This window comes from Tachypleus tridentatus, chromosome 7 (genome assembly GCF_004210375.1).
Source record: "Tachypleus tridentatus isolate NWPU-2018 chromosome 7, ASM421037v1, whole genome shotgun sequence".
NCBI lineage: Eukaryota > Metazoa > Arthropoda > Merostomata > Xiphosura > Limulidae > Tachypleus > Tachypleus tridentatus.
Window position 1 is genome coordinate 14811506 of NC_134831.1, and position 25979 is coordinate 14837484.

Here is a 25979-nt window from a genome sequence, read left to right on the forward strand (position 1 = left end):
AGAAATGTATGAATAATAAAAAAATATGAAGCTCAAAGTATAATCTGAATCATTGCCAAGTTTCACCATAAAAACGAAAGTATCATAAAGGTCACGTGACACTTGTTCGCCTTTAACTGGATTTTCTTTTTTAATGAACATCAATATACAGTGACGCAAAATCCAAATATTACGTATTAATAATTGAAATAAGTTAGATGTATTTGATTCAGTTAGAGTCCCATACGTACCACTAAATGGCATTTGGAAGTAAAAACTATCAGAAATATTTTGAATAAGATGGGTAAATAAGGTCCAGATAGTCTGGATGATAATCATGGTTAGGAAACAGCACAAAGTGGATAATCGAAAGGAACTTGAGAAGCAAAATGGAGGGTAAGTTAGAAAAACTCTAACGCTTTATATATACATATCAAACCAACTAAGTATTGTTATACTATATAATACGAGATGCAAGTGAGGAGCCTATTACCTTATCCTATGTAACCTGGAGCGATTTGAGCAGCAAAACGAAGGGTGGATTAGACAAACTCTAACGCTATACATCTGCAGAGGAAGAAACCTGTAGATCTGGTTAGAAGACATAGCACAAGAGGCCTGAGTGAAAAGTATGACATTATGTTTTAGTTCGGGAACCATGAAGACTGACAGATGATAAAGTTTATCAAGACAAAGATCTTGAGAAGACAAAGTTCTCAAGATCGAAACCAGTGGATGTTATTAAAAACATGGCGCCGAATGACCGAGAAAAGGCTATATTTTCTTACTGTTAAAACTAGAGTTGACTTAATTATCTAGATGACAGATGATGAAAGAAACTGTAAAATTTACTGTTCTGTAAACAAGAAAGTCGACAAATATTATCATGAAATATGGTACAAGGGGAAAGCTGGACGTTCTTTTTGCATTAAAGCTTGAAATAAAATCGGATGAAAACAAATTGAATATATAAAAGTATACACCCAAGTAATTAGATCTAACTTTAATTAATTACATTTATAAGCATGGCATTTTGTGTTACTTGTTTCTAGAACTGGGCTTCCACGAAATTCTGATAGTAAATTACACATATAAAATAGTTCGACTGAGCTTCTACTCACAGTTACTTCCCAAATCATGTGATCAACTTCCCTGGAATTTCTAGACTGTTCCAAAAAATCGATACTTTCTAGACACAAAATAGCACAAGACATTCCTCACTGATCTCTCAGCTAGTTTTACTTTATGTCGCGGCGCTTTATTAACTAGTTTACCACTGGGCATCTCGATATCTTATTTCTGAAAGACTATTATAGTTGAAATAATTTTACCACAGATTTCTATTCTTTTTTTTGTCCTCTTCTATTTCTATGATAATATTAAGTTCTCTGAACTTCTGTTATTTTGTTCTATTACATTCACTCTTAGTATTAGTTTAGCTTGTTTTTCGACACTTTGTTTTTTAAAACATAATAATTATTATTTTAAAATCTGTTAAAGAAACTCTCTTGATTCGCTATAGAAGTAGAAATAAATAGTCTAACAGTTAGATGTGAAAATAGAAATCTTAATTTCTTAAGAAAGCTACCTTATTTTAAAGTAATTAAATCAAATAAATAATTTACAAGCTACGCCAGTCTTTGGAAAATTATATTTCCTCAGTAAAAAGCGTCGTATAATGTTGCACGCTTAATTATCTCGAATTAATGACACTTTAGTGATTCATTGCATTATCTTGGAGGAATTCGAAAAGCTATATACCAACAATATAGATTCTTCCGAGAAGTTAATGTAGATCGGGGTATTTTAGAATTTACTTTACAAGTATATGAAACTAATTACACTCAAGGAACCTGTTAATTATGTTAAATAATTTCGAATTCCTGTCATAAGCCTCCCATTGGCATAGCGGTATGCCTGCAGAGTTACAAAGGTAGAACCCGGGTTTCGATACCCGTGTTAGGCAGGGCACAGATAGCCAAATGTGTAGCTTTGTGCTTAAGTTCAAACAAACAAGCCTATCATGAAGAAAGCCCCCCAGTGACACAGCTGTACGTCTGTGGACTTATACCGCTATAAAATGAGTTTTGATACCCGTACTGGGCAGAGCGTATATAGCCCATTGTGTAGTTTTGCACTTAACTCGTAACAGCAACAATCGTTAAGAGGACTATATCGTTCTTTGAAAAAAACAACAACATCATTTCAAGAGAAATTCGGCAGCGTATTTGAAAGTGCATTTTACAACTTGAATGTCTCTAAAAAAGTAGGATTTCACAGTGAACGTAGGAAGTGGATAAACATGCTATAAAAGGTCAGTAAGTAGAGCATGTCTTCTTCTGAACTGTATAAACACCCAAGAGAACTGCACTCAGCTTGAGGTAGTCTTGTATAACCCATTACTTTCTATCGTCATTCCAGCTACTACAAACGTGAACCAAAATCTAGTTTTTTGCATTGTAAGTCCGCAGATATTCTGTTGTGCCACTAGAGGGTGACACTAGCGTTAACTGACACTGTAGATTTTCATTTCGGTATCTATAAGTAATATCAACTCGTTTGGCAGTTTAATATACAGTAAGTAATGTATTTACCTCTGTCTTTGATCTTTAATCATTATAAATTAAAAGAAACATAAGAGCCTATCTTAATGACAGTAAAGGTGAACATCTAATAAAAATATATTCAAGCCAAAATATTAAAATAGTATGCTGGGTGACAGTTACATGAACAATTTAAGAGATTATCAACCAATAATTATATTATGAATCATACTGATTTATCTCATGACTGACTGTTTTGAGTTCTTGTTATAAATGTTAATTGTAATGTATTGTTTATATTTATTTCAAATCTTTTATACGTGAAGTTTAGATAGTCAATCACTATATCGGGTATATATCATGTATATATTCAAATTATTGAACATTTCTCTTTTCAAAAAGGTTAAGGGATTTTAATCTTTTTTTTTATCTGTAATATCATAATAATATTATGTATATCTTATCTGAATAAAATAAAATGTTAATCTAAGGTAAATATATCCAGTTGTTTAGTATTAATAATTTCATACGTTTTATTGGTCGAGAAAGAGTCTTCCATATGACAAAATGAATATATAATACTATAAATAATCGAGCACTATGAGCAGTTTAATAGCTTACCAACTTAAAACTATAATTGTTCACGTAATGCTGAGTATTTAATACTTTTTTACCTGTTAGAGGGCTCATCAGTAATACGAATTGAATTTCTGTACCTAAAGGATGCATTACTGTCAGGCGAACTAAATGGCCAGGCAACAATTCTCTAGGATTCAGGGCTAGTCTTCCCTAATTTTCATCTACTGACTAGAGGGAAGGAAGCCAGGTAGTACCATCCATCGCCCCAAGGGTTTGATCTGATTTCTTGAACGGAATGGCGGAATTGACCGTTATTTAAAGTACAAAACATGTTTTAAGTTCTCATATCTCAAGCCATGGACTTTTCAAACCGGTGACAGGTGGGAATTTTTCATAAGTTTAATAGAAGTTTGAAATTACACTACATTTAAGGGCAAAACATCGACTTCTATCTATGGTCAAATTTCATGTTTCTCCTGGTTTACCTCTGTTTATGAATTTGATTTAAAGACCACTTAATTGCATCTAGTCGCATGTAAAAGATGATAGATAAACCCTTTACATGGGCATGTTAACACCCTTTTAAAATGATGAGACAAAGATTTGTTTATTCTACCACTTTATGCCACTCAATATTATGGAATATTCGGTTTTTAAAAAATTATTTGAATTTTAAACAACTTTATGTTCTTCGATTCGAAACTCTAGATTAAAATGGACACTTTTAAATATTGTAAAAGTCAATAATCCTACTATTATTGAAATCCTTGTAGCTCTAGTTTCTATACGCCTTTAAAACTCAACTGTTTTGGGTTCAACTGCATATTCAATAGCCATTCATTTTAGAAGATCCCATAAGCACAAAGAAATATATGATCAAACAATAATTAAATAAATATATAAGTTAATTACAGACGGGAAACACTTAGTACGAGATGAGAAAAGATACTGACAAAATAAAAATTTCTAGAGTATCATAATTTTAATGATATTGTTTTTTTTTTAATTTTGCGTAAAGCTACCCGAGGGCTATCTGCACTAACCGTCCCTATTTTGGCAGTGTAAGACTGGAGGGAAGGTAGCTAATCATCACCACCCGCCGCTAACTCTTGGGCTACTCTTTTACCAACGAATAGTGGGATTAACTGTCACATTATAACACCCACATGGCTGAAAGGTGAGCATGTTTGGTGTGACGGGGATTCGACCCCGCAGTTCCCGGATTACGAGTTGCGTGTCTTAATCACCTAGCCATGCCGAGCCCTTTTCATGACATAAAGAATATTTAACATGACAAGAACGTATATACAAAGATATAGATAATCAAGTTTAAAACTATAATAGCAGTGGACCAAACAATAGTCACAAATCTGAATCACATCTGAAATAACTAAATTTATTCCTGAGAAAATCTAGTCAGAAAACATAAGTTTTTTTTTTATATTTGCGAATTTCAAATTCGAGTTAGAGAGTGTGATGGAAGGATGTTGACTGAAACATTTAAGTAAAAGATAACTTTTTTTTTGTAGAGACAAATATTGAAACGTTTTTCCAAAGAAAGTTTAAATATATTCTATTCCCCGATATTATCGGCCCTGTTAAACATTTCTGAAATCACCGAAATTACGAAATCGTAAATTTTATAACTAATTCCAAATACACCATGCGGTATTAAAAGCTGATACTTGGTATTCATAATTTAAATAACTCTACGTTATCAATATTTCTCTATCGAAATTTAACAGCATATTTTCTTGGTGCTATGTACATTGAAAACTACTGCATATAGGTTCACCTTAGTTTGTTTGTTCATTTTGTTTAATTTAAAAGAACCATGAATATGATTTATTTTTATATATATTTTGCTTGAAGCGATTAAAAAATAAACACGTTTATTTTGCTTGAGATTGAATAGAAATTAGTGTGAAATCTCTTTTTGATTTCGCTTGTTTGAGTCTGTCTTTGGATGTGAAATTTGCTCTTGGTATATAACAACTCAAATGTTTACAGTTCTATTAAGTGATTTTACACGTTTTCAAAACTGTTGATCTATAGACTTCTCATTAAAATCATTTTAGTACTTGTCTGGCTTTCGGCTTTTAACGTTGTTGTTTTTTTAATGTCATTTTTGCAATTGATCTTTTGACATTTCTAAAATATTTATTTCAGTGCGTAAAAAACTAAATTAATTACCACTAGATGGTAGTAGTATAACAAATAGTCGATATGTAAAACTGGATATGTGACTCAATTTTAATGCATAGTTTCGGAATTCTTCACTGTGTTCTCAGTAAGAACAATAGTGAGAAAAAAGAAATATAATTTTCAAAGTTTCACACATATCAACTTAATAAAAACTAGTCTTAATCGACCAAAATTATTAATTTTACCCCTTAATTTTCAAATGCCGGTTTTGAAACAATAAACCTCATGTTTAAAATGATGTTTGTTTCTTTTTTGAATTTCGCGGAAAGTTACAGGAGGGCTATCTGTGCTAGCCGTCCCATATTTAGCAGTGTAACAATAGAAGGAAGGCAGCTAATCATCACCACTCACCTCCAACTCTTGGGCTACTCTTTTACCAACGAATAATGGGATTGACCGTCACATTATAACGCCCCCACGGCTGAAAGGGCAAGCATGTTTGATGCCACAGGAATTCGAATCCGCGATTGTCTGATTGCGAGTCGAACGCCTTAACCACCTGGCCATGCCGGGCCTGTTTAAAATGATGACTTAAAATTAAAATATATGCAAATAATACACATTTTTGTGATGCTAGGGTGCTGTATAAACGAAATACAAATAATTTAATAATTTCGTACTTGTATTTAAATGTATTAGTTGTTTATGTAAACAAGTAGGGTAATGATAAACAGATTAAGCATCTGAAATGTACTTTATATGTGAATATATAATTCAAAAGCTTTAAAAGTAATATGATTTAGTCCGAAATAAACAAATTTACCACTATACACTACTGGACAGAAACACTGTTTAATAACTTACGTTTGTCTCGGGATAGTATTTAAAGTTTAACGCTATTCATGGAGTTGTTATGGGTAAAGTTCTTGATAATTTGATTAATTATTTATAATTTTGATTCTGTAGATCGCTTTGAACTTCGTTTCTTGACAATTAGATTCACTTAAAGTTAACACAAAGTAACTACCTATTTTTCTTGTGTTTAAGAACATCGTGGACAAATTGGTGTAGAATACATGATTTGATATACAACTTAACAGAATCTGCTCATCAGAGTTATATTTTTAATTCTACATTTTGACAACAAAATACCGAACAATTACATAGTTCTCATTGTAAATCAAAGTTAACTCTCCAGAATAGATTTTTTAAAAGTGGAAATCAGTAATTGTAAACTTTACCTCATAATTTTGTTGTTGTTGTTTTTTCATTTAAACATCGAATTTGCGACACTTTTAAAAATAATAATAATATACGTCTAACATAATACTTTGACCATGACATTATCTAGAGAAAAATTTAAATTATTATTTTTATTTCGAAGAGATTTCACCAATAGGATAAAATATCAAATGCGTCGAAAGTCTTTCACCGAGTGCTCGTGTTTCGTCCTTAAATTGGTAATTTTATCAATAACTGCACTAAAATTCTGCTGAAGTCGATGGTTTCTAAGAAAAGTGAAATAAGATTGTGAATTCTCCAAATCTTTTGGGGATTCAGGTAATTCAGAAAGCTGTTTATGTAAGTTCAACCATAAAGAAAGAACTTTTGAACAATGAGATGTCTCGCCAGTTAGCGTCACAAAGTTTTCTTGACGTTCAACCAGTATATCAGTGATTTTAAATTTTCTGGATAAATATGTGTTTCTAAGTTACTTATATGATGAAATGAAAAAAAAAAAGTGACGTTTATCTTGCAGGTATAATAATGTCTTCGTACAGAAAACATATTTTTTGGTTCGTTCTTTATTTAAATTTTCGATACATTATAAACCATACCAATCAGAAGTCCCTAATTTCCTTACACAAGATGCTGAATGGCAAATATTAATCTTAGAAATAGAATGCATTTATTTTATTCACTTACCAAATATTCAAGTAAAAAAAGTTTCTGGTAGCCATTTGTAAATCATAAATGATGATTTAAAAAAGTAAAGAGTACATTAAGTGTTGAATTACCCATAGTTCCAGACCCGGCATGGCCAAGTGTGCTAAGGCTTCGACTCCTACTGGGAAGATCGCGAGTTCGAATACCGGTCGCACCAAACATGGTCGTCCTTTTATCATGGTGGCGTTATAATGTAATGGTTAATTCCACAATTCGTTGGTAATAAGAGGAGCCCAAGAAGATGGCGGTGGGTAGTGATAACACAGCTACATTAGGGACGGCTAGCGCAGATAGTCCTCGAGTAGCTTTGCGCGAAATTCAAGAAACAAACAAACCAATAATTCTGATGAAAGATATACAGCACCAGCTATAAATATCAGTTGCATATTATGCCATCTTATATTTCCTTTAACCAGATAAAGAAATGTATATTGTGATTCTATTTATCGTTTATGTGATTTTCCTTCTATCATTCACTACACATTTTCAATTAGTGATACGTAAGACTAGGTTTGTTAATTATTTAAAGTGTTGCCTATGTCGCAGATATTCGTTTAATTACTATTTGTGATTCGACATTATTGTTGATAAATTTAATGTTGTTAATTATTTTTTGTGTGTGAATTGAGTTTTTATTATTTCTTAGTCCGTTATTATACTGATAATTTCTGTTTTTCCTCTGAATGTTTCTCTGTTTGAATTCGAGTTAAAAGAAAAACTGACCAGACACTGTTGTATTAACTAGTATTTCCTGAGATTTGTATAACTTATGTTGTAACTAATAAATCTGTAACTTTTGTTTTACTCTGGGTGTAAGAGATCCGAATTTTAACTCCACAAACAGGCACGGCATGTCCAAGTGTCTTAAGGCGTTCGACTCGTAATCCGATGGTCGCGGATTCTAATCCCGGTCGCACCATACATGCTCGCCCTTTCAGCCGTGGGGGCGTTATAATGTGACTGTCAGTCCTAATATTCGTTGGTAAAAAGAGGTAGCCGAAGAGTTGGCGGTGGGTGGTGATGACTAGCTTCCTTCCCTCTAGTCTTACACTGCTAAATTAGGGACGACTTGCAGAAATAGCCTACGAGTAGCTTTGTGCGAAATTCAAAACAAACAAGTTCCACAAGCCTGCAGACTTACTTCTGCGCCACTAGGGGCGTTCAAAATTTAATTGCTGATTTTAAAATAATTATCTACTAATAACTTACTTGTGAAAATAAACTCTGACGATCATGAATGAAAAAAATGGGGTATTACACAATTTTTCTTACTGTTATAATAGTTACCAGATTTGATTATTATACATTGTTGAGAAACAAAATCAAAATTATTATTTTAATTTAAAATAGAAAGACTAAATAAGTGGGTTTATTAGCGCCAGAAAGAATTCCATGTTATCATACGAAACATTTTATTGGCATTTATTTTTAGTTTACAAAAGTAAAGTACTTCTGGAAACTAGAGGGTCTTAATTATATTATATATTAAACTTTTAAAGTGACTACTTTTTACTGTTCCTTCCTGGCTTCCAGAATACTCGTATGGGTGAAACGGGATACCTCGAGATTATTACGGAATTTCGTAAAATAAAGAAACTAAAACAGACATTTCACCATTGTTTTATTCGTTACACCTTTTATATTGTCAGTACACTCGCTATTCAAACAAATATTTTTGTATCAAATATCTTAGTAAAATGACATTTATTGTTGTCAGACTTGGCTATTTTTATCTTGCTACTTATAATGCGGATAAAAAAAAAACCCTGCAAACTATAGACTTTACGGTAAGAGATTACTCGTGATTTTCAAACACCATTTGCTTGTCTTCGCTCATAACAACGTATTTATTTTCTATCGTATTACGAAACTTCTTTCAGTGTTCTTAATATGATAATATAAACACAGGTAAGCGTATCATATATTTTATTATTATACATAACGCTCACTTAGATCTAGGTTATAGATGACATAGGTAAAATAACTCTGAAACAAATTAATATTTTACAACTAAGGGGATAAATACATAAGCAACATTAAATCAGGTTTTTTTTGTTCATTTGACCATAATAATTATATTGAAATCCATCATGGATTACTTTCATAAACACCATTCACTTATAATAAATACACTGTAGAGAGAATATCAGCAGAATTTATCGTACGTTATTTTTAATTAGGATAAAACAGTGGTAAAATGTTCGAAAATACGGAAATGTCACGCGTTTTATCAAAAACGTTCAACAGATGGCAACAGTGGCAAATCGTTTCTCCTGATCTTGCGATTAACGAAATCGAATATATCAAGCCAGAAACGATGCATAACAAAATTGAAATGTAGTATTATACACTCTTTAAAGCCAGCTAGCTTACTTAAATCTGATTTTTAACTAGATCAAAAGATGTTTCACATGAAAACAAGCACAGTTGAATGATGGTACTAGCTGACGTTTTTGTTTCATGCGATAATTTTAAGATCACCAAATGGCAAAGTAATGCATTAGTAACACGCAAATATTTTAACAGTTTATTTTACTATGCTTTAACAATGAAATATTTATCAAAGGGAAATGCCAAATATTAGTTGTTTAAGCTACCGATGAAAAAAAGGCCTAACTTCAACATCTTTCAACGCCATCTTATTTCGTAATGTGACCCGATTCATAACTTCAGATTTCTACATAATTTTTGGAGTTAGTGAGTGGCCTTCGACCTCGTCTGACAGGTTGTAATTATATCATCTTCACTGTTATGACAAGCATTTCTGGCAAGTCGTACGACCTTTAATCGTTTGTCAACGGCTCCCAAACGTACAAGGTCAGATGATGTTGGAACATGTCAGCACTTATTATTACTACTTTGCTCAGTTATGACTTTATGCACCCTTTGTAAAAAAATGATAAACCACACTATGCAATCTTTATGCACTAAACTGCATGTGACATATAGAAATTATCTCTAACAGAATTATAAACTAGACATTGCAATTAGAGTTTGATTCTGAGGATTATAAAGTTTTCGCAATTCTCCAACCCAACATTTTTCCTGAAGACAAAATATCAATAGGTCTGACAATTCTGACCTTGAAACTGAAACTGACATAAATGTGCAGTAAAACACATGTTTTGATGACAAATGTTTAATATTTGCTATCGCGTTTCTCGAGTTTTGTCACGATGTCTCTAGCCCCATCAAAGTACAATATTTTGTGCAAGGCAAATGTTGAAGAGATATAAATTTTTGTTTAGTGAATTCTTTGTAAATTTGGGTGAGACAAAACACTAACAATGAAGACATAATTTGTATATTAAATTTCAAAAAACGAATGAAGATCCTGAAAAGCTTGGGAACAGCTTACGGCTTCAAAAAATCCAGCGTCCGTCTTCTTTACTTTAATATTAAACCAGTTAACCAACATGTGTGATTGTAATTAAGCACGGAACTAAATAATGTGCCATCTGTATTCTGCCCACCACAGGTATCGAAACCCAGTTTCTAGCGTTGTAAGTCCAAAGGCATAACGGTTTGCCACTTGTGGGGGCAGTTAACTTTCATTCAGGTATTTTAATCTTTTCAGTGCCGTAGACGAGATAACTCGTCCAAACCGATCGGTAACACAGTGCCACGGACGAGTTAATTTGTTCTCAATAATACCTAACTTCAACGCGAGATGTCAGCACCATTCATGCATTTGACCTACTTACAAATTGTTTCACTTTCGATCCAAAATGGCGTCACGAAAAAGTTACACAATGAAGAAGCATTAGAGTTGTATTGTAGTAGCTGAAATACTTGGCAGTCAACAGGTTAAAGCAAAGCTACACAATGGACTATCTGCACTCGGTCCACCTAGAGAAATGGAACCGTTGATTTTAGCACTGTAATTCCTTACACTCTCTGCTGACCCACAGGGAGGCCCTTATGTCAGAATAAGGTTGAAGTTAAAAAAGGAAAAATCGTATTATTGAAAGTTATCAATGGTAATAATGCAAATATACTTCGCGAGTTTTCAGACAGCTTTCTGCAGAGAGAACTTAATTGGTTTTAAAAAGAATGAAATACTTGATAAAATTATTTTTATTTTAAACAAGTTGTGACGCTTTTGTGATACCATTTGTTAGCAGAGTATAAATAGCCCATTGCGTGGCATGCACTTAAATACAAAACAAGACTTTAAAGCAGATAAGAACATTGTGCAACAAATAATTATGAACTCATAACTAAGATCTTTAAACACTGAGTATTTTGGTGCACATGTTATTGACATTCTTGTTGTATTTATTTTATACCTAATTAATTATATTTAGATTCGTATCTGAGCTCCAAACATGCTCACCATTATAATGTGACGGTTAATCCATGGTGCGTTCCTTTGTTTTTTTGTTTTTCGAATTTCGCGCAAAGTTACACGAGGCTAGCCGTCCCTAATTTAGCAGTGTAAGACTAGAGGGAAGGCAGCTAGTCATCACCACCCACTGCCAACTCTTGGGCTACTCTTTTACCACCGAATAGTGGGATTTACCATAAGTTATGTCACTCCCACAACTGAAAGGGCCAGCATGTTCGGTGCGACGGGGATTCAGATTACGAGTCAAACGCCTTAACCCACCTGGCCATGCCGGGACCTACTCGTTCGTAAAAAGTAACCCAAGGCTTGGTGGTGTGTGGTGTTGTCTACGCGCCTTCCTTCTAGTCCATACCTTCAGAAGGTTTGCATGAAAAGTTAAATATCTCAGTTCTTTTCAGTTTTGTTTTTGTGACACGTTTTGTGCACAGCTTACTTACTCATAATGGAGTAGATAGCCCTCGTGTAACTTTGTGCAAAACTCAAAACTAAAACAAACAATACTCGTTATTAATTTTATTTTATTTTATTTTATTTTATTTTATTTTATTTTAAGATATTTCTATTGTAAATTTTATCAGCTCTTCTGATAAAAGTATTGCATACTCGTTACATAGTTTCAGTTGGGTTGTTAAATACAATTTAAAAATAGTGTATAGAAACGAAACTATTATTCAAGTGGCAATCTAGTGATACAAACAACAACACGCAGTGTCTGTATTGTGGTAGCCTAGTGGTACAAAGGATAACACGCAGTGTATGTACTGTGGCAATCTAGTGGTACAAAGGATAACACGCAGTGTCCGTATTGTGGCAATCTAGTGGTACAAAGGATAACACGCAATGTCCGTATTGTGGCAATCTAGTGGTACAAAGAATAACACGCAATGTCCTTATCGTGGCAACTAAGTGGTACAAAAGATAACACGCAGTGTCCGTATTGCACCTTTATAATTCATTGATACTCGAAGACCATCTTACAAATATTAAATAATTAGTGCAGTTCAAATATACACGCAATATTATCTGTACCGACCAAAACACCTTATATTCACAGAGTAACACTGTGAATTAACTTTATTAATCTTCTTTATGTGAGTAAATTCTATTCTAAAACCATGAATCTCGTAGATTTGTAACTGATAACAAGAAATAGCATGGAGAAACAACACCGCATCAAAGTTCAGATTCAATCAAGGCTTGTAAGGTGTGTGTTTGTGTGTGTGTGTGTGTGGAAAGATAAATGATCCTTCCCGAAATTATATTATAAGCACCCATTGTGAAAGTTTACTACCTGGGCTGAAGAAAATGACTCAGCGTATGGCCTGAGCTGTAAACACACGAGTTTGTGCCTTCGAGTTGGGACCTGCTGTCTGGCACAAATAGCGGTGGCTCCCCCTGAGAGCCGGGAACTACGTGACTAAACATAGGGCAGCTTTGCACTCCCAGCAACGTTGACGGAGTCGTGAAGGCTTTTGTACAGTGTGGAAAGTTCTCTGGTTCAGCGAAACTTGTTCCCGAACGGCGAGTAGTATAGTCAGTGCTGTAACTGGGGGTTCGATAAAGGTCCAGTGACGGGTTTCCTGCGCCTCGATCTCCCGCTAAGCCTCCTTCTTTGCAACCTGGGGTTCCGATTAAGCCCTCACCCACCATGTGGTGGTCTTCACGAGACACGTGCGCACTAGATAAGCAGCTAACCCGAAGGCGATCTTGAGAAAATTGCTCGGCGGAGAACCGGCCCCAATGTGTAGTAGATGAAGCTCCGGCTCCAACCATAGAGAGGTTTCCATGGGGCATGTGAGAGTACTGCGGAGCCCCGGTTAAACTTAGGTGAACGTATGGATCAACGGCTCCGTGAGATCCTATTGTTGGAACTTGATTGGGCGGAGACTCTTCCACTCTTGCGTATTTGCACGGAGTCTCCCTAGATGGCAGCACAAGGGAACTAACTGAACCACTTCCTCCGGATTGAACGCTAACTGAATTCTGCGTGGTACCTAGAGAGAGAAAAAATGTAATTTGAAGCAGTTAGAGCTTCATAATTTAAAAGAAACAACGAAATTATATTATAACATTTTAATCCTGTTTCAATCAATTCTGTTAACAGTCTGTAATCATCTAATAATTCACGATCTATTCATTTTTTTCCCTAACAATATAAAAACATCTCTCATAGGAAAACATTAACATAAATACAGTTTCTGATTGTGGGCTGGAGCCAAATTTACAAATGTTGTTGTCCAGGTTTAAAATGACTTGATGTGAAGGATATTCAACGTTAGAGTTTAATGCACACATTTAACTCATTAGGAGGCCCGGGATGGCCAGGTGTTTTAAGGCGTTCAACTGGTAATCCGAGGATCGCGAGTTCGAATTCCCGTCGCACCAAACATGCTCGCCCTTTCAGCCGTGGGAGCGTTATAGTGTGACGGTCAATCACAGTATTCTTTGGTGAAAGAGTAGCCCAAAAATGGACAGTGGGTAGTGATAACTAGCTGCCTTCCCTCTTGCCTTACACTGATAAATTAGGGACGGCTAGCATAGATAGCCTTCGTGTAGCTTTGCGCGAAATTCAAAAAACAAACAAACTCATTTGAAAATACAGGCGTTCATCTAATAACCGAAGTTAGAACTTCATGCCAATGTTTAAAAATGATGCATACCAAAATCTTTGGGAAAATTCAATCAAACTATCTGTTTTCTTCCATCTGAAGGGTACATGGAATAAAATTCCAGATCAAAAACCTCAAATCTAGCTAGCCCTAATTTTGAACTAAAGATCAGAGAACTACTTCCCAGTAGCAGTCATTATTTATGCAGTTAATCTTAGATTAATAACGTGAGTAACTATAACTTTTGTAACGTGCGCACAGTTGAAAATGGGAAGCATATTCAGTAGCATGTCACAGACTCGAACCTTGGACATTCACTACACCAACTGGTAAGCAAACCAGTAGCCCATGCCTTGTCTTCAGGCAACGTAATAATACATAATGTTTTGTTAATATATTTCTGAATCATACTTTAACGGTAACACAATGGTAGTTGTAAAAAAGATTACGTCTCACAATATAATGGAAAACACGCTTACAGTGTGTGACATTTTTTGTCATGTGTCGTTTTGAATTTCCGAAAACACCCAACAGAAAAATGTTCGAATTGTCATTAGAGTTGTTTATTTTTGAACTAAAATCGTTATATTTTGTGAATTATCTGGTTCTTGTTCAGTATTATGAACATCAAAGTTCACCATATATTATTAAAACCTTAAATAGCGGTGCTTAATTCCAACATCTAGAATATCATTAGGTTTTATTTTAATTTCGCGCAAAGCTACACGAGGGCTATCTGCGCTAGCCGTCCTTAATTTAGCAGTGTAAGACTAGAGAGAACGCAGCTAGTCATCATCATCCACCGCCAACTCTTGGCTACTCTTTTACCAACGAATAGTGGGATTGACCGTGAAATTATAACGTCTCCACGGCTGAAAGGGCGAGCATGTTTAGCGCGACGCGAGCTCGAACCCGCGACCCTCGGATTACGAGTCGAACGCCTTAACCACCTGGCCATGCAGGGCCGATATCATTAGGAATCGAGTTAGATACATCAGTCGATCAGATAAAGTTTTAAGCTTACAATAACTTTAATATCTAGGTCATGCAAATGATATTTCAAATATCCTGCAAATGTACATTTTATCCTAACCTAAAGGTCTTTATCCTGACTTACCCCAAAGCTTTTAAATGCACTGGACGACTATTTTTGTTCGCATCACAGTGAGTCTATCTAATTAGTCTTGAAAATTCAAGCGCGAATGTAACGAGATGACAGCTATTTCTCAAGAAAGTAATTAAATACGAAGTACAGAACTCGTTAATTCGTTCTCATATTTTTAACCTGGAACACGATATCAAAGTTCTTTTTTCTACCCTCTATTATTAGTCGAAACAATTCGGTTTGAACATTATGTATATACAGTGTATTATATTAGTCGTTTTTCAAAGTATTAAAAGAGAGAAAAAATCTTCACAACATCGAGAGAAATAGAATATGGAAATTATTTTTTATGATTCCATTAAATTATTTTACTGTTCGTGTTACAGACACTTCTCGTACAAACTCAGTTAGCTCCAAACCTCTGCCTGATTGAAGCAGGATCCCGTCCGATATTAACGAATTTGTTTCCTCTCGAGTTTTGTGATGAAGGATCCTGGCGCCATGGTACGGTGTTGTAGGTGGCGTTGGTGGGCTTTGATGTGGGGGATACGGACCAATACGACCAGAATAGAGACTGTTGAACGATCTTTTGTCGCTGTCCGAAGAATCGACTCCAAGATTATTTCGATGGCCAATGGAAGCTATAGCTTTTATAGGTAAATGTGGTGGTTCCGAGCCAGAAGAGGTGGAAAATGTCGAACTTTTTGGCGGTTTTCTTCTTCTGGGCTGATATTTGTAATCAGGGTGGTCTTTCTTATGTTTAGACCGCAGTCTTTCGGCTTCTTCGATAAACGGTTTTTTCTCACCATCACCCAAAAGCCTGAAAGTAATACACAACATATGTATTTAAAAAAAGACAGAAAAAAACATTGTAAATAGTACACGCTTTTTATCGACAATGTTTTTTATAGTTTATATAAACTCAAAAAGTAATGTAGTCTTTAAAGTAGTTTTATTAACAAATTAAAGCAGTAATCTACTTGTAGTTACAACCTCAATAAATATTTGAAAAACTGGTGAACATGTATACATTAGATGAAACTTTTCTTTCAGACAAGTGAATTATCGACATCGAATTTGATTTTATAGACTTGAAACTGACAGAAGACGGTGTTAAAAGTGTAGGCAATTCGCTATATTTTCTATTTGTTTTATAAAAGTATAGAACAATTTCAGTTTAATTGTTATGGTATGAGCGCCATTTCTCCCCATTGGGCTCAGCAAGGCCAGATGGATAAGACACTCTACACCAAACATTCTCGCACTTTCAGCCGTAGGGGCGTTATAATGTGACAGCCAATCCTACTATTCGTTGGTAAAAAGAGTAGCCCAAGAGTTGGCGGTGGGTGGTGATGAGTAACTGCCTTCCTTCTAGCGTTAGACTGCTAAATTAGGGATAACTAGCGCAGATAACCCTAGTGTAGCTTTGCGCGAAATTCTAAACAAACAAACCTTTGGTGAACAATGAGACAACGTTTTTGTGCTGTATCAACCAAATGATAGAGCTTTGAAGAATTGCAACTACACACATTTATACAGGTTAGCGCCCCCCAGTGGTACAACAGTATGTCTGCAGACATATACCTCAAGAAACCGACTTTCGATGCCTTTGGTAGGCAGAACACAGATAACCCATTGTGTATTTTTGTGCTTAACTTCAAACAAAGAATCAAAACCGGACACAGCCTCTATGGCGGCAGGTGCTCGTGACTAGTAAAGTTCTATCTATTATGGTGATATAAACACTTCTTTAAAGTTCTATCTATATTTGTGTCTAAATAAATACGAATTAACGTAATAGTGACGACATAGTAGGGATAATTTTTATTCACGGACACAGCTTTATGTTTAATAGTTTATATGACAAACATAAACAGTGCTGAGTTGTGACACTTAATCTATCTGTGGTCTTCTCCGGGTACACTTCCTTGTACAGGTCGTTTAAGAAGTCAAGGTTAAGATTTCTGCTCCCACGCTCTACGTCTATGTTTGTACGTAACTGTCTACATCACATCAGCAACTTGTTTTCTCTAGCAGCAATCACAGAACAAGTTGATTTTAACATCTATCAAATTCAGCAAGGGTTAATTACACTGTCACATATTCTTGGGAAATAAGTAGTTTGATTAGAATGTTTAAACAAATAAAGCATCCATTTTACGTTTTTTAAAATAGTTTTTATTTCATGCTCTCCTGAACTAAGCTTAAATTATATATTTCTCAAAGCAGTTTGTAAGAAATTTAAGTTAAATGCCTATTATGAAACGACAAATCTTGCATAAAAAGTGAATAATAAATAGAAAAAAATTAATTCATCCTTACTTAGATGAGAGGATTTTGTGAAGTAAGAAGATTTCTGTTTGTTTGTTTTGAATTTCGCGCAAAGCTACTCAAGAGCTATCTGCGCTAGCCTTCCCTAATTTATCAGTGTAAGACTAGAGGAAAGGCGGCTAGTCATCACCACCCACTGCCAACTCTTAGGCTATTTTTTTTTACCAACGAATACTGGGATTTACGTTTTTTAAAATAGTTTTTATTTTAAGCTCTCCTGAACTAAGCTTAAATTATATATTTCTCAAAGCAGTTAGTAAGAAATTTAAGTTAAAGGCCTATTATGAAACGACAAATCTTGCATAAAAAGTGAATAATAAATAAAAGAAAATTAATTCATCCTTACTTAGATTAGTGGATTTTGTGAAGTAAGAAGATTTCTGTTTGTTTGTTTTGAATTTCGCGCAAAGCTACTCAAGAGCTATCTGCGCTAGCCTTCCCTAATTTAGCAATGTAAGACAAGAGGGAAGGCAGCTAGTCATCACCACCCACCGCCAACTCTTGGGCTACACTTTTACCAACGAATAGTGGGATTGACCTAATATTATAATGCCCCCACCGGATGAAAGGGCGATTATGTTTGGTGCGACCGGGATTCGAACCCAAGACCCTCAGATTACCAGTCAAACGCCTTAACACACCTGGCCATGCCTAAGAAGCTTTCTATCCAAAGAATTAAAACAAAATCACAATAAAAGATAAACATATTCATTTTTACTCAGGTAAAGAGGATCTTATACATAATTTCTGAAATAAAAGAATCTAATTCAGTAACATTAAACCAATGATCTCCATAAAATATAAATGTAATTATTCTTACGTAGAAAAGGGATGTTTCAAACATAGCTTCTGAAATAAGAAATGTTATATATAAACAATAGGAAATACTCAACAGCCGCGGCACTTGAAAATTTTTTAGGTGGGATTAAATGAAATTAATCCCACGATATTTTTGGTTTTTTATTAGATATATTTTTTGTGCGCCAGCGACACCAAGCGTAGGGCACGCGTATACTCGATTTGATTTTATTACCCATTAGGATGTCTACCAGCCCACCCTCAAATTGAAATTCTTTCAGGCAGGGTTAGAGTAAATTAATCTATGAGACCCTGGGCGTGATCAGCTACATCAAATGAAAGGGTTTAGCCTTCTGAGTTCAAAACTAATAAGATTTCAGATCAGTCATGAAATAACGGAGCTGTGAATTGACGTTTGTACATGGTAAAAAGAAAAACTCAGAGCCGTTATGCCGCAGCTGAAAGTTAAACCACAGACCGCAACAAAAACAGAAACGGGCTTGAGTAAAGAAAGTTTGAAACATGGTCTCTAATAAAAGAAATTGAACCACAAATCACAGCAAAGGAAAAGATCGGTCCGTCCTCACTCAGTCAGTAAAATAGAATTCTAGACGTAAAAAAATTATCCACAAAACACATAAGCATGAAATTAATACTTCCTCTTCACTCAGATAAGATAGTATTATGAGAAATTAGATGCCAAGAACTTCGCATGTGATACAAAATTGTTTATTGTAAAATTATGTTTATAAGTAACTGGAACCAAACCATGTGGCTTCTTACGACAGAAGATTTTTCTTTTCTCGTTCTAAGAGAAATATTATGAATATTTTGTTTAAGACAGAGTTCGCTTGTTTGTAGTTCAGCACAAAGCTATATAATGGGCTATCAGAGCTCCGCCCAACACGAGTGTCGAAACCCTATTACTACTTTCAAAACAAAAAAGCTACTCAAACGACATCTTCTCGAATTTCGAACAAAGCTCCACGGCTGTTATCTGTCCCTAATTTAGGAGAAAAACAGCTAGTCAGCACCACCATCCGTCAACTCTTGGGCTACTCTTTTACTAACGAATTAGTTAGTAAATGTTAGTTAATGTAAGTAGCATTATAAGGTCCCCACAGCTGAAAGGGAGCATATTTGGTGTGACGTGCATTCCAACATGCGACACTCAGAGCAGCCTGACCACCTGGCCGAGTCCGGCTTATTTTTTTCTTTCTTTCGTTCAAGCCTAATTTAAAATTTATATCGAAATTTTGTGTTGTGTATATATTAGCATTGCATAATTGCAAACAATAATTTTCATATACAACAAGAATAAACAATTGTGTTACACTTGAACGCTTTTATTAATATCCAAATGAAGAAAAAAGAACGTACAAAATGATTAACAACCTTAAGGAGATTTAACGGATAAAATTATTCTAGTTACTTATTGTTATAAAGTAGATATACGTTAAACCTACTTCAAAGATTTTACAAAATGTCTGCGAACTTATGACACTAGAAATGGAGGGTTCGATACCTTTGTTGGGAAGATCACAGATAGCCCATATAATTTTGGGAAGTTTTATGTTATGTCTGTTACAACACCAGCTGTGTAGAACTGATCAAAAACAACTGGATGAAAGTACTAATTTTCTACGTATAATACACAGAAGACCCCCAGTAGCAATTAGTTTAATTAATTGCAAGATGTTTATTTGTTTGTTTTTTCTGCGAGTGGCATGTTCTTAAGTATTTTGTAATCAACAAAACTATTAATCCATAAGCCATTTGGTGCATACATAACTCAGAAAAATGTGCCTAACAAGCTGATGAAATCATTTTAAAAACAGGCCTTATTTGTAGCAAATCGCTTCGCTTGATCTGTTTCGTATGATATAGTATAAGATATTTTTTAAGTTAATAACAAATAACGCTAATATATAAGACTGCAAAAAGTACTACCCTTCCCTCTACCCCAGTTGCTCAGCAGTAAGTCTGTGGTTTTCATGCTAAAAATCAGGTTTTGAAACTTGCGGTGGGCAAGTACATAGCTTTCTACTTGACAAAAAACAATCATAAAGTGCACAGTTGTTGTTTATTTGATTTAGTTTATATCGAGTGAGGTTGTTTTTTTCACTGCTCGTTTTTAAGTTTGTGCGATAAATATTTCCACGCTGAGCGTTAACGTCATAGAATCGTTACGTGCGAATTTTAAACGATAAGTGTTTATAGAGATATTTGAAAGACCCTTTTGTTGAAATGCAACAAGCAACCACATGGAACAAGCACTTAATGTGTTACGTATATGAATTATTGCAAACACTTATGTATGATTCGACTTTGGAGATCCAAATTACTGTGTTTGTGATACCTTTACAACGGAATACAGTGTAGTTTTCTGGAGAATATCTAAACGTTAACATGGTCTGATTATGTCTCGAAATACATAAAGACAAACTCCTTTTACATTCCAAACAAAATTTAATAGTTGCTTCAGATATATTTGGAGGAAAAGCAAAGTAACATATAAATACCAATTAAACAAGTTATCAAACATTCCTTATCACATAGAAATGCACAGGGTAATTATACAGAAAACCATATTCAAAATGATATTCAAAAATTTATTTGTTTTAGTGATGTTTAAAAACTACTTGTCCTAGTGAGGATATAAAGTTCATCAGTATATCTTCTGATTATCAATGTAACTAAGGCGAATACTTTTTAAGATATGGTTGTTTTAAATATAGGAGGTTTCTTTATAGCCTTTACGGACACTAACACTCCCGGCTTTCATTCCACAAGACGGACATAGCAGATGGTCCAATGTGGCTTTGGTCTAAAACAAACAAAAGTATGAGTGGACACCAAAGTGCCCAATCCATGGCCTTTTATAGCGTGCCATTCCAGAGTTATCAGCTATTTATTTTATTCTACATTGTTTATCTAGCGACAGTTAATAGTACAGAAGATTAAACACCAGATACAATATTCAAGGATAATGATACAATTATAGTGACGAATTTTGGAGGTTCTAGAGATTAAGCAAATGTAATACACAAAGCCTATAATAGAAAAAAAAAGTGTTTTTATACCTTACATAATATCAACTTAAAGCCTGTTTGTCGAATTAAATTCGGAATTATGGTTAATATTCCTTCAGATAATTGGGGATGGTCCAATGACCCAAGTCCATTTACATTTTAAAACAACCTTGAGAAAAAAAAGAACACTTAAGGAAAATAATTAAACAGACAAGAAATAAAGAAGAACGTTTAGTTAAGTGTGTCGAATTCATTATTTAGCTCTCCTCGAAACCAAGATGTCCTTATGATATCCACGTTTATTGGCGCGCTTTTTGTAAATAAAGAGCTCACGTTTGTTGATATTACTCTGTACAATTCAGAAACCAGTGCCTTGATTAGGAGTGAAAATAAATTATTTTTTTTATTTTCCTTTCTTTTAAAATGTTTTAAAGTCGAGTTTTATAACCAAAAGAAGTGTGCTGTATCTCCCCGGCATATGTTGAAATCGCGCCTTGTTGTGTGTCTGTTTGTAGACACTTTATCACATATAGTGCTTCCTTGCGGATATAGTGTCGAGGACTTATTTACGTAATACTTAAAAGTTTTAAATCATATTTATTAATTAAGTACTAAGTGACTTTTAACAGACCAACGATTGTGAACTTATGGAAAACAGAAGCAAAGGAAGTACGAAAGGTCACCAAGAAAATAGTATAGAATTAATTTTCTCAACACTAAACATTTAGAACAAACAGCCGATCGTAGCGTAAATAATCACAAAGTCCAAACGTCGTATCTTCTTGCTGCAAACTTTCTCATAGCTTGTTTTGGAAATTTCGCACAAAGCTACTCGAGAGCTATCTGTGCTAGCCGTCCCTAATTTAGCAGTGTAAGACTAGAGGGAAGGCAGCTAGTCATCACCACCCACCGCCAACTCTTGGGCTACTCTTTTACCAACGAATAGTGGGAGTGTCTATCACATTATACACCCCCACGGCTGGGAGGGCGAGCATATTTAGCGCGACGCGGGCGCGAACCCGCGACCCTCGGATTACGAGTCGCACGCCTTACGTGCTAGGCCATGCCGGGCCTACTTCTCATAGCATTAAAAGAGTTACGTTCAAATCTCATCAACCGAGAGATGTCGTTCCTGTAGTCTAACAGTTACAACAACTAGTGTGGCCCTTATTTAATAGGCCCGGCATGGCCAGGTGGATTAAGGCGTTCGACTTGTAATCTGAGGGTCGTGAGTTCGAATCCCGGTCGCACCAAACATGCTCGCCCTTTCAGCCGTGGGGGCGTTATAACGTGACGGTCAATCCTACTATTCCTTGGTAAAAGAGTAGCCCAAGAGTTGGCGGTGGGTGGTGATGACTAGCTGCCTTCCCTTTAGTCCTACACTGCTAAATTAGGGACGGCTAGCATACATAGCCCTCGAGTAGCTTTGTGCAAAATTCAAAAAACAAATAAACCCTTATTTAATTTTGTGTGAGTATTTAAAAAAAACAACTGAATAAATGTATTTTATTAAACGTCATAATATATCTGTTGGGTTTTGTTCCTACTTAAAAGGTTACAAAGATATTACATATTTTTGATTGCGACACAGATATCAACTAACAATTCTTGTTTTTAGCACTCGTACCAAAACAAAATGCATTAGTTTAACTTTTACTAAAACTTCCTTGTTTCTTTATATGTTTAATAACAAATTAAAGTGTACACTACAGATGTACCTAATCGTAAAATCTTTTACTTTATTGAAATGATAAAGCTTCTTATGTTACACCATTAACATTCTCTGAAATAAACTAATAAAGTGTTTGTGAAACACGCAAAACTACGTATAAAATACAAAGGAAACATACTAAACTGTGTATAAATTTGTTGAAAAACATACTATGCCACGTATAAAGTGCTTGAGAAAGAGACTAAATTACGCATAAAGTGTTAGAGGAACAAACTAAATTTCATATGAGGTATATGAGAAACATACAAAACTACGTATAAAATGTTTAAGAAACATGCTAAACTAGATATAAAACGTTCGCGAAACATACTAAACTACATATATAAAATGCTCGAGAAACAGACTAAACAACACATATAGTGTTAAAAGAACACACTAAACTACGAATGAGGTGTTTCAGAAACATACTAAACTACGTATAAAATGTTTAAGAAGCATACTAAACTAGACGTAAAATGTTCGAGAAACATACTAAACCACATGTAAAATGTTTGAGGAATATATCAAACTACTTATAAAAATGTTAAGAGAAAGATATTAAACTACGTATAAATTACTCGAGAAACAAATTAAACTAAGACTTCTTTTCGACCTTCCACAAACTACACATCAGTGTGACTAAATGAATTTCCATTTTTTCCCATGAATTTTTGTTTTTATGTTTAGATTGAACTAGTATGTGTAACCAAAAATACATATTTTATTGTTGTGTTTTAATATTTTCCTTCATATACAAAATCTTAATACGTGGACTAAATGAATTTTAAAAAAAAATCGTTGGTGGCTGCATCTCCTTTCGGAAACAGTGAAAAGTCTTCAAAATTTACACTTATCAAATGTTGAATCCATCATCCCGTGAGATTTATACACATTAGGCTTTGTATATCAACAAAAGACAGTACTGATTACACACTTCAGATCACGTGAAATGTTAGCATGAATGAGTGGGTGGATAAGTTTAATTTATGTTTTTACGTAATGGCAGAAAACTAAGCTGTATACCGTACAGCTTACCAATATCTTCAGATCACGTTCACTAATTGATTAAACACATGAAGAGATTGATGGATAAATTTACGTTAGATTAGTATTTTCAAGAGAGATAAAATGTCACTGGAATGTGTTTTGTTCTTTCTACAGTTTCTTTAGAAATTTATTAGTAAGTCGTGTTCATTAGTGAGGATAATTGTACCAGTTAACCTTACAAGTACTTCTAATGTTTTCCTAGCCGTTACACTGTTAATGGTAGATATCTGAGTTAACAGTACAATCAAAGGTAATCAAGGCATATAGTAATGTGTCGTGCGACCAGAAGAGGTGACAAAAACTTCACGACATGACCCACACTGCGAGGCTCGGAATGGTTACGTGGTTGTTAAAGCGTTCGACTCGTAATCCGCGGGTTCGAATCCCCGTCGCACCAAACATGCTCGCCCTTTTAGCCGGAAGATCACTCCCCTTATTCCTTAGTAAAAGAGTAGCTCACGAGTTGACGGTGGGTGGTGATGATTAGCTGTCTTCCCTCTAGTCTTACATTGCTAAATTAGGGACGGCTATCGCAGATGGCCCTCGAATAGCTTTGCGCGAAATTCAAAAAAACAAACACTCACTGTGTTATGAACTTTAAAAAGACCTTTGTGTATTTCAACCATCCATATACTCGCCACTTTAACCAAAATTCTCCAGTGTTTTTGTATCATAGGTTTCCCAAGTCTCCTTACCTTATGAGTTGTTTTTAACTCTTATTGTTTTACAGGAAGCTGAGCTTAACCTGAAATTCTTCCTTTCCTTCTTCGTACCAGACAAAAGAAAACAAATTTTCTCTTAACTGAATCCTTTCAAATTTGATGCAGAGATATAATATATTTTCTCCTCGCTTGTTAGCACATATTACACTAAAATCTCGTAAATTTTTGTGCTCACCTGAAGAACAATTGACTAAATGACAAGTAACATGGTATCTATTGGAAAACAGCTTGGTTGAAAAAGGTGTGGACAAAAATAAAGCTACCGAAAGATATAAACTTAAAAGTGTTTGTTGAAAGTAACACGTAATTATAATGTTTCTAAATTTAATGGGTGCTAGGTGCCAATTATTCCTAACTATATCAGAGAATCAAATGTATGTCCTTTGTAGTTATTTTTACCTAATATGTATAAATCACATGAGTTGGTGTTTTTTGTTGATGTTTTTCATCGATGCACAGCTCTCGACCACACCTTTTATTTGTTTAATTTCGTGGGAAACTACACGAAGTTTACCTGCACTAGCCGTCCCTAATTTAGCAATAGTATAGTACGAACAAAGACTTTTTTTTTCAGAAAATATGAACTTTAATCAATTCGAAATGAAAAATATGCAGTTAAACGAGAGCAAAATTTAAGAACCAGACATAATATATATGTAGCTTCCTTTAAAACAATCGAATTAGTTTTATACCTGAATCGGTCTCTTGGTCTGTTCGCGTTAAATCTTGTGGCTTATAATACAAACCATCAGGTTTTGATACTCACTGTGGGCATAACACAGATAGCACTATATATATCCTTCCGCTTAACAACTAAACAAACAGTTCTTAAGTTGATAAGAAAGGTTACATAAAAGCGCTGCTCACAAAAAATGAGCCACTGCCCCCATTGGTACATCGGTATGTCCGCATGAACTTACAATGTTTTGTGCTAAACTTCAAACTGTGTGTTTGTGTTTTTCTTGTAGCAAAGCGACATCGGGCTATCTGATCAGCCCACCGAGGGAAATCAAACCCGTAATTGTGGTGTTGTAAATCCGTAGACATACCACTGTACTAGCGGAGGGGGGTTAACTTCAAACA

The 25979-nt window shown here is 34.8% G+C and overlaps 1 protein-coding gene across 2 annotated transcripts in view; it reads right to left on the reverse strand.

Moving 5' to 3' along the window:
- Window positions 1–8799: 8799 nt before the first annotated feature.
- The window catches only part of LOC143255179 (transcription factor Sox-8-like), a 38623-nt gene continuing 21443 nt past the window's right edge, over window positions 8800–25979 (reverse strand). Inside the window, exons 1-3 of one of the 2 annotated variants that reach the window (XM_076510434.1) lie at window positions 16708–16836; window positions 15675–16075; window positions 8800–13535 (exon numbers count right to left, since the gene is read on the reverse strand). In XM_076510434.1, the coding sequence (XP_076366549.1) occupies window positions 12829–13535; window positions 15675–16075; window positions 16708–16835 (1236 nt within the window). In that variant the 5' untranslated portion in view covers window position 16836 and the 3' untranslated portion in view covers window positions 8800–12828. Of the gene's footprint in view, window positions 13536–15674; window positions 16076–16707; window positions 16837–25979 lie in introns of those variants that run through there. The other variant, XM_076510433.1, reaches the window with a different exon arrangement.